This window comes from Ranitomeya variabilis, chromosome 2, assembly GCF_051348905.1.
Source record: "Ranitomeya variabilis isolate aRanVar5 chromosome 2, aRanVar5.hap1, whole genome shotgun sequence".
In the NCBI taxonomy this organism is placed as follows: domain Eukaryota; kingdom Metazoa; phylum Chordata; class Amphibia; order Anura; family Dendrobatidae; genus Ranitomeya; species Ranitomeya variabilis.
This window is the reverse complement of record NC_135233.1, coordinates 670,198,040-670,216,742: the sequence shown is the minus strand read 5'-3', so window position 1 is coordinate 670,216,742 and position 18,703 is coordinate 670,198,040. Positions and strand designations below refer to the sequence as shown.

The following is an 18,703-nucleotide window of genomic DNA, read 5'->3' as shown; positions in this document are numbered from 1 at the left end:
CACTTCCAGGCTGATCTACAGTCCAAATGTCACAATGCCAAGTTAATTCCAAATGTGTAAACCTGCTAAATCTGCAGGGGGTTGAATACTACTTGTAGGCACTGTATATATGTGTCTCAATGACATATATATATATATATATATATATATATACTGTATATATGTTTTAACGAACATTTGAGCACATAAATCCATTAGATGTCGGTTTTGCAAGCCTGCGAGAAAATATCGCAGTACGGATGCCATACGGATTACATACGGAGGATGCCATGCGCAAAATACGCTGACACACCCTGCCTACGGATGACATACGGACCACTATTTTGGGGACTTTTCTGCGTATTACGGCCGTAAAAAACGGACCGTATTTACATACGCTGAGTGTGACGCCGGCCTAACACTGACTATGGTCAAACTAGTAAACTAAAATGCATGTGATTAAAACAACCTTAATGGAATTTAAGAAACATAAAGTATCATGTGAATTAAATGTAATTATACCCCATAATGATGTCTAAAACAATTTAACTTGACCTAGAAAAAAAAAATTGCGAGAAGGGACAACAAGAAACTGATTTTGATCCTCCAGATTAGCTCCGTATTACAAGGGATTAACATGCCACTCTTGAAGCCATGATGCTGGATATTTCATATGCTTATTACTGGCTTCAGACATTTATAGGTGAAGATTTTAGGCTGGATGGTTTGCAAAGTTGATTTGCCATGGTGTAGATTGGACAATTTAATCTCTGAGCAAAACGTAAGATAGTTTAATGGTATCTGTCACATGGCTGCATAAAGAGCAAATGGTTTTTGTAAGGGGCAGCGGTTACCCAGTTTCAGTGGTAAGTAACCATGAAATTACTGTACGGCTGATTACAGAGCAAGTGAATCAGGCTAAAGCTCCTAAATCTTCTTAGGCCTTTTGTAGACCTAAATCACTAAGCCACAGAATCTCAGGTGAAAATGGAATGGTTAAAGAGACCGACGCGAGATTGAAAATGTGCGAATCAGCTGAAAATATTAATAACAAATTTTTAATAAGATCTATAAAATTCAAATAATTTACACAAAAAATACAATATAAGTGCCATAAGAATGAACATTGGCCACTGCTCTAGATCAGATGCTCCTGTATCCCCTGCCGGTCTTTGTTTAGTTTTCCAAACCAGTGATGTGTCGTACATCCACATGACCGCTGCAGCTAATCACTGACCTCATCGATCAAGTGTCGTAAATGCTAGTGTCACCTCTGAGGTCACTTGTTGGCTACAGTGGTCATGTGAATTTTTCTTGAAAAACAAAAGTATAACAACTTCATTGACCATCCATAATGAACACCATAGATTAACCCCTTCATGACCTTGGGATTTTCCATTTTTCCGTGTTCGTTTTTCGCTCCCCTCCTTCCCAGAGCCATAACTTTTTTTATTTTTCCATCAATTTGGCCATGTGAGCGCTTATTTTTTGCGAGACGAGTTGTACTTTTGAACGACATCATTGGTTTTACCATGTCATGTACTAGATAACAGGAAAAAAATTCCAAGTGCGGTGAAATTGCAAAAAAAAGTGCAGTCCCACACTTGTTTTTTGTTTGGCTTTTTTGCTAGGTTCACTAAATGCTAGAACTGACCTGCCATTATGATTCTCTAGGTTATTACGAGTTCATAGACACCTAACATGACTAGGTTTTTTTTTATCTAAGTGGTGAAAAAAAATTACAAACTTTGCTAAAAAAAAATAAAAAAAAATAAAATAAAAATTGCACCATTTTCCGATACTCGTAGCATCTCCATTTTTCATGATCTGGGGTCGGTTGAGGGCTTATTTTTTGCGTGCCGAGCTAGCGTTTTTAATTATACCATATTGGTGCAGATACGTTCTTTTGATCGCCCGTTATTGCATTTTAATGCAATGTCGCGGCGACCAAAAAAAACGTAATTCTGGCATGTCGAATTTTTTTCTCGCTACACCGTTTAGCGATCAGGTTAATGCTTTTTTTTAGTTGATAGATCGGGCGATTCTGAATGCAGCGATACCAAATATCTGTAGGTTTGATTCTTTTTTAATTGATTTATTTTGATTGGGGCGAAAGGGGGGTGATTTAAACTTTTATATTTTTTTTTATTTTTTTCACATTTTTTTTTTACTTTTTTTTTTTTTTTTACTTTTGCCATGCTTCAATAGCCTCCATGGGAGGCTAGAAGCTGGCACAACGTGATCGGCTCTGCTACATAGCAGCGATCATAAGATCGCTGCTATGCAGCAGAAATGCAGGTGTGCTATGAGTGCCGACCACAGGTTGGCGCTCACAGCTACCGGCGATCAGTAACCATAGAGGTCTCAAGGACCTCTATGGTTACTATTCAGAAGCATCGCTGACCCCCGATCATGTGACGGGGGTCGGCGATGCGCTCATTTCCGGCCGCCCGGCCAGAAGCGCCGGTTAAATGCCGCTGTCTGCGTTTGACAGCGGCATTTAACTAGTTAATAGCGGCGGGTGAATCGCGTTTTGAACAGCGGGCGATCGCTGTTCAAAACAGCTGACATGTCCCGGCTTTGATGCGGGCTCACCGCCGGAGCCCGCATCAAAGCGGGGGTTCTGAGCTCGGACGTACTATCCCGTCCGAGGTCAGAAAGGGGATAAAAATAAAACTAGGTGCAATAACACCTTGATCGTCACATAAAAAACAAAATATGTCATAAAAAGAGAGAACCAACATATAAATAGCCATTAATATCTAAACCGCTTGCACCAAAAGTGAGTACACCTTTAGATGAAAATAGCCAAATTGTGCCAAATTGTCAATTTTTCCTCCACTGTGTCATGTGAAGCATTAGTGTTACAAGGTCTCAGGTGTGAATGGGGAGCAGGGGTGTAAATTTGGGGTTAGCACTCTCACACTTTAATAATGGTCACTGGAAGTTCAGCATGGCACCTCATGGCAAAGAACTCTCTGAGAATCTGAAAAAAATAATTGTTGTTCTACATAAAGATGGCCTAGGCTATAAGAAGATTGCCAGCACGCTGACACTGAGCTGTGGCACCGTAGGCAACACCATACAGCAGTTTAACAAGACAAGTTCCACACAGAACTAGCCTCGTCATGGTCGACCAAAGAAGTGGAGTGCACGTGGTCAGCATCATATCCACAGGTTGTATTTTCAAAATAGATGCATGAGTGCTGCCAGCTTTGCTGCAGAGGTTAGATGGTGGGGGGTAAGCGTGTGTATGCTCAGACCATACACCGCTCACTGCATCAAATTAATCTACATGGCTGTCATCCCAGAAGGAAGCCTCTTCTAAAGATGATGCACAAGAAAGCACGCAAATACTTTGCTGAAGACAGGCAGACTAAGGACATGGGTTACTGGAACCATGTCCTATGGTCTGATGAGACCAAGAAAAATTTATTTGGTTCGGATGGTGTCAAGTGTGTGTGACAGCAACAAGGTGAAGATTACAAAGACAAGTGTATCTTGCCTACAGTCAAGCATGTTGGTGGGAATGTCATGGTTTGGGACTGTATGAGTGCTGCCGGCTGTAAGGAGCTACAGTTCATTAAGGGAAGGGATAAATGCCAACATGTACTGTGACATACTGAAGCAGAGCAAGATCCCTTACCTTAGGAAACTGGGCTGCAGGGCAGTATTCCAACCTAACGATCCCAAACACACCTCCAAGATGACCACTGCCTTGCAAAAGACACTGAGGGTAAAGGTCCTGGACTGGCCGAGAATGTCTTCACACCTAATCCTATTGAGCATCTGTGGTTCATCCTCAAATGGAAGGTGGAGGAGCAAAAGGTCTCCAACATCCACCAGCTCCGTGATGTCGTCATGGAGGAGGATTCCAGAGGCAACTTGTGAAGCTCTAGTGAACTCCCTGCTCAAGAGAGTTAAGGCAGTACGTGAGAATAATGGTGGCCACACAAAATATTAACAGTTTGGCCCTTTTCACTTAGGTGTGTACTCACGTTTGTTGCCAGCGGTTTAGACATTAATGGCTGTGTGCTGATATATATATATATATATATATATATATATATATATATATAAGAGGTTTTGGCAAAGCCAGATTACCGCTTTGAAGAAACGGGTATACATCCAACCTGTGGTTACAGTTCGCATGGAAAACGGATTAGGACAAATCCACACATGTAAAGAAAAAACTTTTTGTTTCTCCAGCGATCAGTCCAATGTTAGAGTAAAATATACCTTTTATTTATCCATTAAAAAGTTCCAGATTTCTTCAGTTACAATATTGCATACATTCTATCCCTTATGGACGACATGTTTCGACACCACATGTGTCTTCCTCCAGGTCCCTGCACGGACACGCATCTCATAAATTAACTTTGTGATGATATTCTAATTTTATTTCAGTTCTTCAATACAAAAAGTGAAACTGATATATTATATAGAGTCATTACAAACAGAGTGATCTATTTTACGTGTTTATTTCTGTTAATGTTGATGTTTATGGCTTACAGCCAATGAAAATCCAAAAGTCATTATCTCTGTAAATTAGAATAATTCACAGACAACGTAACTTTTTGATGATATTCTAATTTTGTGAAAAGCACGCGTGTTTGTGTGTGTGTAAAAAATAAATAAAAAAATAAAATAAATCTAATATATAAGGCTGAATGTGTGTGTGTATGTGTGTGCGTGTGTGTATGTCCGGGATTGGCATCTGCACCGTCGCAGCTACAGCCACAAATTTTGCACAGTCACACGCCTGGACCCCGAGAGCGTCATAGGCTATGTTGTGAGGCAAAATTTTAACCCCGCACGTTCCAATTCACCAAACAATTTTGCCCCTATCTACATAATGGGGAAAAAGTGAAAGGAAAAGTGTTGGAGGCAAATTGACAGCTGCCAGATGTGAACAAGGGGGACTTAAAGAATGTCAGCCCTCCCCCGTCCATAATATTGAAATTATAGGGGGGGTCTCATGGCCTCACAGGTCCTGAAAATAAAGCTATGTTTATTTTATTGGTATTTATATGGTTAATTGAGTTTCTGAGGTAAGCTCTGGCCGTTTGGCCAGGAGCAGGTTTGAACCGGTTTTATCAAGTTTTTTGGCGGCCGAAATAACGGCTTTTCATTGGTTATGGCAGAGTTTGGCGGGCTTTTTATGGGGTTATAAAAAGCCCCACAGTTTGAATTTCTCCTCAGTCGACGGTTGGTCTGAAGAAACCGAAGATACAGAGATGGAAAACCTGCTTCAACAGCTCTTGTTAAGAGCCGGCAAAGAAGATGGGGAGAACTGGCTTAGAAGCTGTTTAGCTTCTGAATCTTTACCTATAGTTACCATTGCCGTTCCCTCTTCTTTGGAGCCGAGCCCTCAGATGCAGCCGCCGGAGGAAGAAGTAGCTGCTGCGGCGTTTACTCCGAGCCGTGCGAGGAAGAGGACGCCCCGGAGGTCGTTCTCACCGTCACTTCCACTGCCAAGTCCCACCAGCCGAACACCGGATGTGGGTAAGAAGAGACGCCGTCCATCTTCCGGCAACTCCCGCAGCCCAACGCGAGAATCTCAGGCCAGGCATGAAGGGGCACAGGCGACGTCATCACAGGTCACCGCCATATTGAATTCCGCTCGCAGCCGTAAAAGCGCTGCAGCGGCATCTGTCGGTCAGGTTGAACCAGCGGTGTCGTCCCGGGACCTCAGCCTGCAACCCACAGCGTCGACCAGCAGGATTCAAGCGGAGGACTTAGACAGCGACCAAGATTCTTCAACTCCAGGACATCTCCAGCTGTGCTCGCCTTCCTCGCAGGGCTTGAGCGCTGGCTGCCCTACAGCACAAGTACCCGGAGGCAGCACTTCCAGAAGGGGTGAGATAATTAATGTACCCCTGTCTGTCCATCCTAATCAGCTTAGGGACATTATAAAGAGTGTTCTAGCAGAATCCTTAGGGGATGTTATTAGTACGCCTGTTATTTCTTTAACATCCCCTACTACTGAGTGTAGCCTAACACCTCAAAACACTTTTAAAGAGGCACTGACTTGTGATCTGTCACCTCTTGGTTTTCATTTGAGCTCATCAGTGAAAGAGCTCATCTGGAATAAGTCCTATGTTGATTTATTTTCCTTAGGGTACTGTCACACAGTGCCATTTTAATCGCTACGACGGTACGATTCGTGACGTTCTAGCGATATCCATACGATATCGCAGTGTCTGACACGCAGCAGCGATCAGGGACCCTGCTGAGAATCGTACGTCGTAGCAGATCGTATGGAACTTTCTTTGGTCGCTTGATCACCCGCTGACATCGCTGGATCGTTGTGTGTGACAGCGATCCAGCGATGTGTTCGCTTGTAACCAGGGTAAACATCGGGTAACTAAGCGCAGGGCCGCGCTTAGTAACCCGATGTTTACCCTGGTTACCAGCGTAAACGTAAAAAAAAAAAACAGTACATACTCACATTCCGGTGTCTGTCCTCCGGCGTCTCAGCTTCTCTGCACTGTGAGCGCCTGCCAGCCGGAAAGCGAGCACAGCGGTGACGTCACCGCTGTGCTTTCCGGCTATGGCGCTTACACAGTGGAGAGAAGCAGAACGCCGGGGGACAGACACCGGAATGTAAGTATGTACTGTTTGTTTTTTTTACGTTTACGCTGGTAACCAGGGTAAACATCGGGTTACTAAGCGCGGCCCTGCGCTTAGTAACCCGATGTTTACCCTGGTTACCCGGGGACTTCGGCATCGCTCCAGCGCCGTGATTGCACAGTGTGACCGCAGTCTAAGACGCTGGAGCGATAATCATACGATGCTGCGACGTCACGGATCGTGCCGTCGTAGCGATCAAACTTGCACTGTGTGACAGTACCCTTACTCCCTCGTAAAGACCACTCAAACAGATTAGATAAGGACCTTAAGCCTGAGAATGATGGGTCTAAACGTGGCTCATTGAAGACCTTTAACAATTGGGTTCAGGCTTTTTGTATTTATTCAGCGGTCCTTGGGGAGAAATTCCCCAATCTATGTGCGAAATTATTCCAACACATAGATATCATTTTGGAAGCCTACCGTAATTTTGGAGGGTTAGCGTGGCTCCACTATGATGAGGCTTTTAGGCAGAAATTAGCAGTCCACCCGGACGTTAAATGGGGTGTCAAAGATGTAGGTTTGTGGATTAATTTGATGCTTCCACAAAGGCATTATACTAATAAACAACCAATGTCTGGGCTTTCGAAACAGGGTTTATGCTTCGCATTTAATGAATCCACATGCAAATGGGGCAACTCATGCAGGTTTCGACATGAGTGCTCCTATTGCGGTAATTCACACCCATTATTCAAGTGCTTTCGCAAGCAAGCAGCTTACCCATCCTCAAAAGGACCCATTTTTAAGGGCCCAGACACCAGTGAAAGTACTAGAAATGCTTTGGTGGCTAAGCAAGTACCCAAAGCAGGAGATCAGTAATCTCTTGTTTAAGGGCTTTTGTTTTGGTTTTGATGTCCCTCAATTTGCAGGCCCAGGGTGTACGTTAGTTAAAAACCTGTCATCTCTCAATCATCATCACGAGGTGGCGAGGAAGAAGATACTTGAGGAATTGTGTTTAGGCAGGGTTACGGGCCCCTTTTTTAGCCCCCCCTTTGCGAATTTTTGGGTCTCCCCCCTCGGGATTGTGCCCAAAAAAGAAGTTGGTAGTTTTCGCATGATACACCATTTATCTTATTCTTTAGGTTCCTCTCTAAACGATGAAGTGGACAAAGCCGCATGTTCTGTGTCTTATTCATCGTTTGATTCTGCCATTGATTTGCTTAAAAAATTTGGTAGGTTTTGCCTAATGGCAAAATCTGACATCAAGTCTGCTTTTAGGCTGCTCCCCGTTAACCCAACTGGCTTTAATTCTCTGGGTTTTCATTTCGAAAATCAATTTTTTATTGACAAATGTTTGCCCATGGGTTTTGCGTTATCATGTTTTTATTTTGAGAGTTTTTCGTGTTTCTTGCACTGGGTTTTGGAGACTAGTTCTCAAGACGCCGGACTTCTACACTATCTGGACGACTTCCTCTTTGTTGGTCCTCCCTTTTCTAACTCTTGCCTAGTGACTTTGAACAGCTTCATTTCAATGTGTGAGCGATTCGGGGTTCCGTTGGCTCATGACAAAACCTGCCGTCCTACAAATGTAATCGAATTTTTGGGTATTACCCTGGATTCGGTTAAAATGGAATGCAGACTTCCAGAAGAAAAAATTGTTAAGTTGTCCAATGCTTTAGACAAACTCTTGTCCAGTAAAAAGGTCACATTAAAAGAAATGCAATCTCTACTGGGCTCGTTGAACTTCGCCTTACGTGTAATTCCTATGGGTAGGATTTTTTCCAGACGGCTTTATAACTCTACCATAGGTGTTTCTTCCCCTGAGTCGCATATCAGAGTGTCTTCAGATCTGAAGGAAGATGCGAAGATATGGCGAGCTTTTTTATCAGGCTACAATGGTAAATCGTGTTGGCAATCGGCCTTTGTTCTTGCTGACACTTTGAATTTTGCCTTTTCTTGCAATCCGAATTCGGGTTGTGGCATCCTATTTTCTCCTCATTGGTTCTCACAAATGGCCTGATTCTTGGTTCCAGAACAAGTTAGTGAATAATTCTATGGTTTGGGAGCTTTTTTCTATTTTTCTTGGCATTTTTTTGTGGGGACACCTTATGAGGGACAATAGGATTTTAATTTTGTCAAACAATAAGGGTGTTATTCTTGGTATTAACACATTGACTTCCAAAAATTTGTGGGCCGCAAAAATTTTAAGGCAATTAGTTCTGCTCTGTTTGAAGTCGAATATTTGGTTGAAGGCCAAAACTGGAACAAGTAGCCTAGCTGTAATCACAGATTCCCTGTGCGATGAACAATGGCAATTTTTTTGCCAACAGGTTCCTTCTGCAGACCTGGATCCAACAACTTGCCCTCAAGAGATTTGGGAAGCAATTCTGATTTGATTCCACATTTTATAGAAAACTCATTGTCTGCTCGATCATTGGCCGATTACTCGGCCGCATGGCAACAATGGATTAACTTCTGCAATTTAAATAACTTTAATTTCAGTATTTCTAGCCCTATTTCTGGTTTGAGATTTTTAGAGTTTCTTTGTAGCAAAGGACTTTCTTATTCTGCTGTTGCCAAATCTCTGGCGGGGGTTTCGTTTTTTCTGAAGTTACTCGGCAAAACTCCATTGACAGGTTCATTTCCCATCAAACAATTTTTGAAAGGATTTAAAAGAACCAGTTTCAAACTGGATTCCAGACGCCCGATTTCCCTTTCCTTTTTGAATCATCTTTGTTTATCCCTCTATTCAGTTTGTACTAATTCTTTTGAGTCCGCTTTGTTCTCTTCAGCCTTTTCGTTAGCGTTTTTTTGGGCTTTACGGGTTGGAGAATGTTTCTGGAAAGAAATCTACTCCATCGGGTATTATGTTTTCAGATGTTTCCCTTTTTGAATCTCATTTAATTTTATTTGTCAGGAGATCTAAGACTGATCAGTTGGGCAGAGGTGTTAGATTAAAAATTGAGGCAAAGCATGATACAAACTTCTGCCCGGTGGCCAATACCAGAAATTGGCTTCACTTTAGGCCGCCTATTCCTGGTCCTTTATTTGTTCATTCGGATGGCTGTCCAGCGACGATTTTTCAATTCAATTCAGTTTTAAAAAAGTGCTTACGATTTTTGAAAAAAGATCATTTAAAATTTACGTCGCATTCATTTCGTATAGGAGCGGCAACGGAAGCAGCAAGAGCAGGTCTACACGATTCTCAGATTATGCAACTAGGCAGATGGGAATCGGGGAGATTCAAGCTATACGTTAGGCATGATCTTTATGATAACTAACTTTAATTTCATTTCAGGTGCCAAAGTTGTATGGATCGTGGGACATTCATATGTTTTTTGGGCTCAGAAGCGAGCCAACCAACGTTGTTATTCTGAAAATCTTTGTTTCAGCCCCGATTCGGTTCAAGTCTTATGGCATAGCGTCAGAGGCATGTCTTGGTTTAATTTAGCCTCTGAACTTAAGAAATGTTTTGTTAAATTTCCCTCCCCAGATTTAGTAGTGGTTCACGTGGGTGGGAATGATCTCGGGAAAACCAAAACTTTAGAGTTACTATCCGTTTTGAGATCGGATTTTGTTTATTTTAGACAATCTTCCCCTTTTACTTGTTTTGTATTTTCGGAGATCATCCCTAGGCTACTTTGGGCTAAGACAGAATTTTCCTTTTTGGAGAAAATACGGAAAAGGGTCAACAGAGGGATGTTTAAATTTCTCCCGATGATTAATGGATTTTCTTTCAGACATGAGGACTTATACAGGAACGATTTAATTCACCTTTCTGATATAGGTTTAGATATTTTTAATTTGGACTTGCAGACAATGGTGGAAAAATGGCTGTTCTGTTGTGGGGGGGCCAGGTCTCTCTGATCCCTGGCTGTTGGAAAATCGCCCTTTGGGTGGATTGGTCTTTAGCTTGGTTTTAAAATTCCGGTTATTCAAGAGTTAATTTAAAAAAAAGAAAGAGAAGATGTGTTTTATGAATTTCATGGTAACTCAAAATAAATGACACGGCCATTATTTCCACTAATTGTCTCAGGTGTTTTTATTGTATGAATGGGCCTTGTGTGGCCATGAGAGCGATGGCGCCAAAGAGTATATACCACACAGTTGCTAAGGTGGGGCCCCGACATGGGATACTCACCACACACGGGGATATGAACACACACACAAAATCCGCCACACACTACCACGTGCTTGAACACATATACCACCCTCAGCACACATTTCACCACACATACACCAACCTCGCCACATAAAAGTCGAAACACAAAAGTCGCCACTCAAATCTCGCCACGCGCAAAACTCGCCACATGCAAAACTAGGCACACCCAAAACTAGGCACACCCAAAACTCGACACACGCGCAAAACTCGCCACACGCAAAACTTGCACATGCGGAAAAATTGCCACATGCACAAAAGTTGCAACACATGCAAAAGTTGCCTCACACAAAACTTGCACATACTCAAAAGGCACCACACATAAAACTCGCCACGCGCAAAACTCGCCATGCGCAAAACTTGCTGCACACAACTTGCTACACTAACCTGTCACATGCAACTCGACACACAAAAAGTTGCTACACGCATGTCGCCACACAAAACTCATCTCACAAAAGTCGCTACATGCATGTCGCTACACGCAACTCAACACACACAACTTGACACATGAAACTCGCCCTAAAACACACACAAGTCTGGTATTATCCTTCAAAAATAAAAATCTGATTAATAAGCTGACAAACTACAAGAGCAACAAATGTACCATATAGGAAATACGGCAGCTGTCAGTCACATGACCTGTCTATTATGTGTATGTGTGAGCTAATATATACTGCCAGGGGGGAGGGCTTCCTGTTGGCTGGGGATTTATCAGGCTGCCAATAGCAACCAATCACAGCTCAGCTTCTATTTTGCTACAGTTAATTAATCTGAGCTCTGATTGGTTAATATAGGCAAGAAAGACATTCTCAGTATAACCAAGCTAATATATGTTGTGAAATGCTTCTATTAGCTTAGTTTTTGCCTTTTAATAATTACATTTCTATCTGTTTTGTGGTTTTTGTGTGCAGAATAACTTTTTGTTAACACATTCTATTTTGCTAACAGCAGTTATTAATCCGGGCGAAGCCGGGTAGTACAGCTAGTGTATATATAAATATATATATATGTTATTTTTTTGTAAAGAATTTAATACACATGGCAGCAATGACATGATGTATATTCAATGCCAACAAGAATCTTAAGACTCATATGCGCGAGTGACCGCTACGACGGTCCGCAAAAAAACCTGAACATGTGAATAGCAATTTAATGGGTATGTGTTCTATCCACAGAAAAAGGGGGTATAACACTTACATGAAAAACAGGCTACAAAGTGGTCAGAATTTACACCTGTGTATATGGTGGGTGTCCACAAGGTGGAGCCATACATCCTATTTTTAACGCGCGCCTTACTCTTTTCCTTATTATGTGATGTGATTTTGTTCTGTCTCTTGTACTGATCATTGCTGTGTTTTCCATCACAGGAAGACTTATGCACTTGTATGCTGTCTGTGTGGACTGCTTAGAAGGCGTTCATAAAATCATCTGCATTAAATGCAAGTCTCGATGGGATGGGAGCTGGCATCAGCTGGGAACAATGTATACTTATGATATATTGGCTGCATCTCCATGTTGTCAGGTTCGTAAAACACTAATTTGATTCTTTTTTTTTTTATATATACACTTTGTAAAGTGAAAATAAATGTAAAGATAAGTGTATACACAGCAGTAGAACCCATACTCTGCAGACTTGCCCCTATATATGGGATGCAAGATTCTCAAATAGTTGCTATTGAGATAATGCTAGGTTTTAACACAAAGGTGTGCAAAAATAAAATGTTAAAAAAAGCTCTGACTTGTTACCCTGTCCACCTGGGAATGGCCGTGCTTTAATGTGTTTCTGATTGCTCAGCATTTTTAATATCCATGGTGATTAGTTTTGAGGATTCAGAACATGATGCTTTGACATCCATGAATATTCCTATTACCATAAAGTGCTTTCTTTTTAATACTGGCATTTGGCTTTGACAAAACATTATCTTATGGAAATCTATGATTAAAATCAGTTTAGAAAACTCCGTGTACCCCTCCATGACATGTTGAGGATGAGAAACATGCTCAAATTGATATGTAAATGGATGTGGCAGATCTGAAGCCTCTGTCACTCCAGCTCTATTGCTTGTCGAGAGCCACCGCCTCCTGTTTGACTGACTGAAATCTCCCAGCATAGAGCCTGTGGGTCAAGAAGGAGGAGGTGGTGCCTATAAATATGTCTTATGTCCTCTTCACAAGTGTCCCAAAATATATGGCTAATGCTCATTCTGGACATACGCAACTGAATGCCATTGATCTCAGTAGTAAAAAAAAAAGTGTATTGCACTTTATGGTACATTTTGGTGTACACCTTGTCTATAGAAATGTATGGAACATTTGGCGTACGTGCTGAGGACCTTTCCAGGTGTATATCCTAAATGTGCACTAGGGGTCTATTGGGCACCATTTGGATCTGGCGCAGCGTTGGGCATCGGCTATGAATGGAAGCCACAGTATTGGTGACACCGTTATTACAGGCTGAATTGCTCTGATCCCTATATGTTCTGACTTTGTCTGCCAGTTAATCGTCTTCTCTTGGTTATCTTAGGCCCGGCTGAACTGCAAGCATTGTGGGAAGCCAGTCATCGATGTACGCATTGGAATGCAGTATTTTTCCGAATACAGCAACGTTCAACAGTGCCCTCACTGTGGGAATCTAGACTACCACTTTGTGAAGCCATTTTCCTCATTCAAAGTACTAGAGGCCTATTGACGAAAGCTTTGTTTTAGTAATAGCCATTTTCTAGGTATTACTACTTTGTTACATATCTTTTATAGGAAATATTGTGTAAGAAAATAACTTTTGTTTTCTAATTCTCAAACTATTGCAGCATTTTTCCTTTGAACTATGTTACTAAATCTTGTACATAGAAATTGCAATTTCCCCTTTTTTTAAGTGGGATGAGTAACATGAAAATGTGACGGGTGAATGTAAGTCTACGCCAGCAAATGTGTATTTTTTTTTTCTGTCTTGTTTAAGTATTTGGGGTTAGTACTGTAATTTCTATTTAAATTACGCCCCACTGATTTAGCACTTAAGTGAAAAAAAAAATCTCCCTTTCCACCAAAGGAAATTTAGCTATTTTTTAAAATGAATTTGATATTTGAAGCCATTTGCTTTTTTTGGTAGAGGATTTTTTCTAGTTGGATAAATGGTATAATTCTTGAAATTGTTTTTTTAATATATTTTAAACTGGTATGCATAAAACTCGAGGTATTAGAATTAATCCCTTTGGTCAGATGGAATCAAAGTCAGAAATGATGTTAATTATCCCTTCTGTACGGCAGGCTTTACATTATCCCTTGACCTTAAAGAGTACCTGTAATTTTAGAAAAAGTTTGACATGTCATAGAGAGATGTTACCTTGCTTCCATTACATGAGGTTGTGTGCTCACCTTATGAGAATATGCTAGGGTCAGGCACAAAGACCAAAGTATGATAAATCCGCTGCACTTCAACCCCAAATCCCTGTATGTCATATTGTCAGTTGGACAATGAATGGTTAAAGAAAAAAATTATAACCAATGACGCTGCTAACTTAGAAGATAGAATAGTAATGTCATTAATGTCATTTTTTTTTCCAAGATAAAATAGCATGTACGTTTCGCCACTGGACCAGTGCCTTCCTCAGGCCCTATTACAGTAACAAACAGCAGTGATTTATATACATCAGAGAGGTAAAGGAAATAAAATCATGGGCTTGGTTGGGTCAAAGGTCCTGGTGTGACGGAAGAAAAATAAATAAGTATTTATAAAATTTTAATCCAGGATACGAGCATAGAAAATTAACTCCATCCGGAACTGGGCGATTTCCATTTTTTGCACTTTTGTTTTTTCTTCCTCTTCTTCCAAGAGTCATAATTTTGTTTTATTTTTCCCTCATCATGATTAGTTTGAGGGCTTGTTTGTTTTTTAATGATGCTATATTAGTGAGAAAAAAAGAAAATTGTGTAAAAACCATACCCTAAAAAGCTGTTTCAACAACAACTTTAATGAGTCCATTGGATATAAATCCAAAACGCCTGACGCTGCTTGAGTTTTTGCAGTCTGCTTTGCGCCTCCAGTGGAATTTGATCCATGTTTGAGAGTAAAAGGTCTAGACGCACTGACCCCGATTCACCAAAGTACTTATGCCGGAACTCACCAAATTGCTTTGAAAAGTCTCAACATTTTTGCGAGACACTGAGGCAAAAATGTTACAACGTTTGTCATTTTCATGTCCATTTGGCTTAGGTCCTCCAAAATGGGCCGAGCTGGGTCGTGACATGACCCTTTGTCTAAGTAATGGCCGAGTTGTGGCATGCATTACTCCAGAAATCTTCCTCCAGTCCCTGACTAGAGTAAGATTAGTGGCAAGGCGCCTTTTAATGAATTAGGAGCATCTAACTCCAGCAATCCCCCTCATTATTGCTGGTCTTGCTGAATCGGGACCATAGTGCTGTAAAAACTCTTTGGTCCCCAGTCGACTAAGAAAGAGATGAAAGAAAAAAAAAGTCTGTTGAACTCTTCCCTACATTAAAAAGTTCTTACAGGTGTAGTAGTAGTGGTAAAAGTCGCACAATCCAACAGATGCAACAAAAGATGAGCAAATTGAGTTTTTACAGCACAGTATGTCTAGACATTTTACCCTTGAACATGTATCAGAGGTCAACAGAATTACGATCCATCCTACAGAACCAATTCTAGTGGAGACGCCAAACAGCCTTTAAAAACTCAAGCAGCGTAAGGCATTATTTATAAACTCTCACCTTTGTATCTGAATGGATTTAATAAAGTTCTCGAAACAGCTTTTTTAGATTGATTGCTTTGATTGCTTTATTCCTTTTAGGGCTATTTATTGAAGTAATTTTCTCTACAAATGCATATATATGTGTACACGTGTATGTCTATGTTGTCCGTGTGTGTGTACGTGTATATACTGTACTGTGCAAAAGTTTAAGGCAGGTGGAGAAAAATGGTGCAAAGTACTAATGCTTTCAGAGTTAAGTGTTATTAGTTTATTTTTTATCAGTTAACGAAATTCAAAGTGAACACACAAAAGAGTAAGTTATATCCAGTCAATATTTGGTGTGACCACCTATTTTGCCTTCAAAATATTAACCGTTCTTCTAGGTGCACTTGCAAAAAGTCAGGGATTCTGAAGAATTATAGTCAGGTGTAGGAGTTACCAATTATACCAAATAGGTGATGATTATCATTATTTTCACATGTAGGTTGAATCACATTCAAACAGAAATGGTTATGTAGGAGGATTAGAGTGGAGGTTTATACTGGGTGACGAACGGCTAAACTCTGCTACAAAGGTGAGGTTGTGGAAGACCGTTCCAAATCACAGGTGGTACACTATGTAAAGACTGAGCACAGCAACAAGACACAAGGTAGTTTATACTGTGTCCGCAAGTTTTCTTGCAGGCAAAGATTTCAAAGCAGTCTGGGGTTTGAAGATGTGATGTGCAATCTCTTTTGAAGAAATGCCAAAAAATGAACATCATTGAGGAGGACTGTAGATGCAAAGGTGGGACAAGAAAACATACTGCAATAGTTCCAAGACACCTCATGCTTGTTTCCTTTCCAAACAAAAGATGTCGAACATTGCCATAATTTCAGAACTGGCAGCAACCAGTGGGACCCAGTTACACCTATCTACTGTGAGAAGTCTGCCCAAAAGTGGTCTTCATCGAACAATTGAGTCACAAGTTTAAATATTTGTGTGTAATAGAACGAAGTTTATCAAAGGGCTGGAGAGTGATATAATTAGTGTCTGTAGGCAACAGGCAAAGATGATGGAGGTTCTTTGCAGGTACGGGCTGCATTTCAGCAAATAGAGTTGAAGATTTGGTCTTGATTAAATAGTCATGACCAAAAGAGTTGCCACCCAGAAAATGAAGTATTTCTCCCAGAAACTTATTTCGATTACATACGTTTTGTTATACACATGTTGAATTTCCTTTTTATTTACCGGAAGAACACAAAAAAACTGAGGAAAAAAAGGCAAATTGGACATAATTTCACACAAAACCTCAAAAATGGTCTGGACAAAATGTTTGCCACCTTTCCAAAATTGTGGCTCAACAACTTTGTTTCAAGCATGTGATGCTTATTCATACTCACCTTTGGCAAGCAACAGGTGAGGGCAATTTGAAACTCACACCTGAAACCAGATAAAAAGGGGAGAAGTTGATGCAATCTTTGCATTTTGTGTCTCTGTGCCACACTAAGCATGGAGAACAGAAAGAGGAGAATAGTCTGAGAACTTGAGAGCCAAAAACATTGAACAATATCAACAATCTCAAGGTTACAAGTCCATCTCCAGAGATCTTGATGTTCCTTTAAACACGGTGCGCAACATAATCAATAAGCTTACAACCCATGGCACTGGAGCTAATCTACCTGGACGTGGATGGCAGAGAAAAATTGGTGAAAGGTTGCTATGCGGTATAGTCCTGAGTGTGGATAAGCAGCCTCAATGAATTTCCTCAAAAATGTAAGCTGTCCTGCAGGCTCACGGTGGATCAGTGTCAGTGCAAACTATCCGATACGTGAATCAACTGGAACGCAATGGCAGGAGACCCAATAGGACCCCATTGCTGACACAGAGACATTAAAAGCTTAACTGCAGTTTGCCAAAATGTGCATGAGTTAGGCTAGTTTCACATTTGCATTTAAAAACGCAGCGTTTAAAACGCAAACGCAGGTGGTGAAAAAACCGCATGTAAACGCGTACAAACGCTGCATTTTTTAGACGCATGCGTTTTCTCATGCGGTAAAAAAACGTGGCATTTTGACGCGTTTACATGCATTTTTTCCTGCATTTGCGTTTTTGAAACGCATGCTGAGAAGTGTGTGACAGCTGCCAATCATCAAAATCATCTAGAAAACCCACTATAAATAGAAATAGCTAGGGTTGGGGTTAGGGGTAGGGTTAGGGTTAGGATCCCTAGGGTTAGGGTTAGGGTTAGGATTAGGGTTGAGCGAAACAGATCAGCCAATTTCAAAAGTCGCCGACTTTTGGCAAAGTCGGGTTTCGTGAAACCCGACCCGATCTCACTGTGGGATCGGATCGGGTCGGCGGTCGGCGATCTTCGCTCCAAAGTCGGGTTTCATTTTTTTTTATTTATATATATATATATATATATATATATCTCATTGAGACACACATATATATATATATATATTTATATATTTATATTTACTTCAGCGCGATATAGCAGAAAAGCCGGTAATTCAATTGCCGGCTTTTCATTTCTCCTGCCTAAACCCGACATGATATGAGACATGGTTTACATACAGTAAACCATGTCATATCCCCCTTTTTCTTTGCATATGCCACACTACTAATGTTCGTAGTGTGTATGTGCAAAATTTCGGCGCTGTAGCTATTAAATTTAAGGGTTAAATCGCGGAAAAATTTGGCGTGGGCTCCCGCGCAATTTTCTCCTCCAGAGTGGTAAAGCCAGTGACTGAGGGCAGATATTAATAGCCTGGAGAGGGTCCACGGTTATTGGCCCCCCCCTGGCTAAAAACATCTGCCCCCAGCCACCCCAGAAAAGGCACATCTGGAAGATGCGCCTATTCTGGCACTTGGCCACTCTCTTCCCACTCCCGTGTAGCGGTGGGATATGGGGTAATGAAGGGTTAATGTCACCTTGCTATTGTAAGGTGACATTAAGCCAGATTAATAATGGAGAGGCGTCAATTATCACACCTATCCATTATTAATCCAATTGTATGAAATGGTTAAAAAAAACACACACACAATATTGCAAAGTATTTTAATGAAATAAACACACAGGTTGTTGTAATATTTTATTATTCTCTTAATCCAGCTGAAGACCCTCGTTCTGTAACAAATTAAAAATAATAAACCAACAATATACATACCTTCCGTAGATCTGTAACGTCCCACGATGTAAATCTATCTGAAGGGGTTAAATCATTTTACAGCCAGGAGCTGTGCTAATGCACTCGCTCCTGCCTGTAAAACCCCGGGTACTGAATGGAAAGCAGTTTTGATCTGT

The 18,703-nt window shown here is 41.1% G+C and overlaps 1 protein-coding gene across 1 annotated transcript in view; it reads left to right on the top strand.

The window, feature by feature from the left end:
• HECA (hdc homolog, cell cycle regulator) overlaps positions 1-17,667 on the top strand; it is an 84,007-nt gene extending 66,340 nt beyond the window's left edge. The window contains exons 3-4 of the mRNA XM_077289240.1: positions 12,076-12,230; positions 13,233-17,667. Coding sequence (XP_077145355.1) covers positions 12,076-12,230; positions 13,233-13,397 — 320 coding nt within the window. The 3' untranslated portion in view covers positions 13,398-17,667. The remainder of the gene's footprint in view (positions 1-12,075; positions 12,231-13,232) is intronic.
• Positions 17,668-18,703: the final 1,036 nt, after the last annotated feature.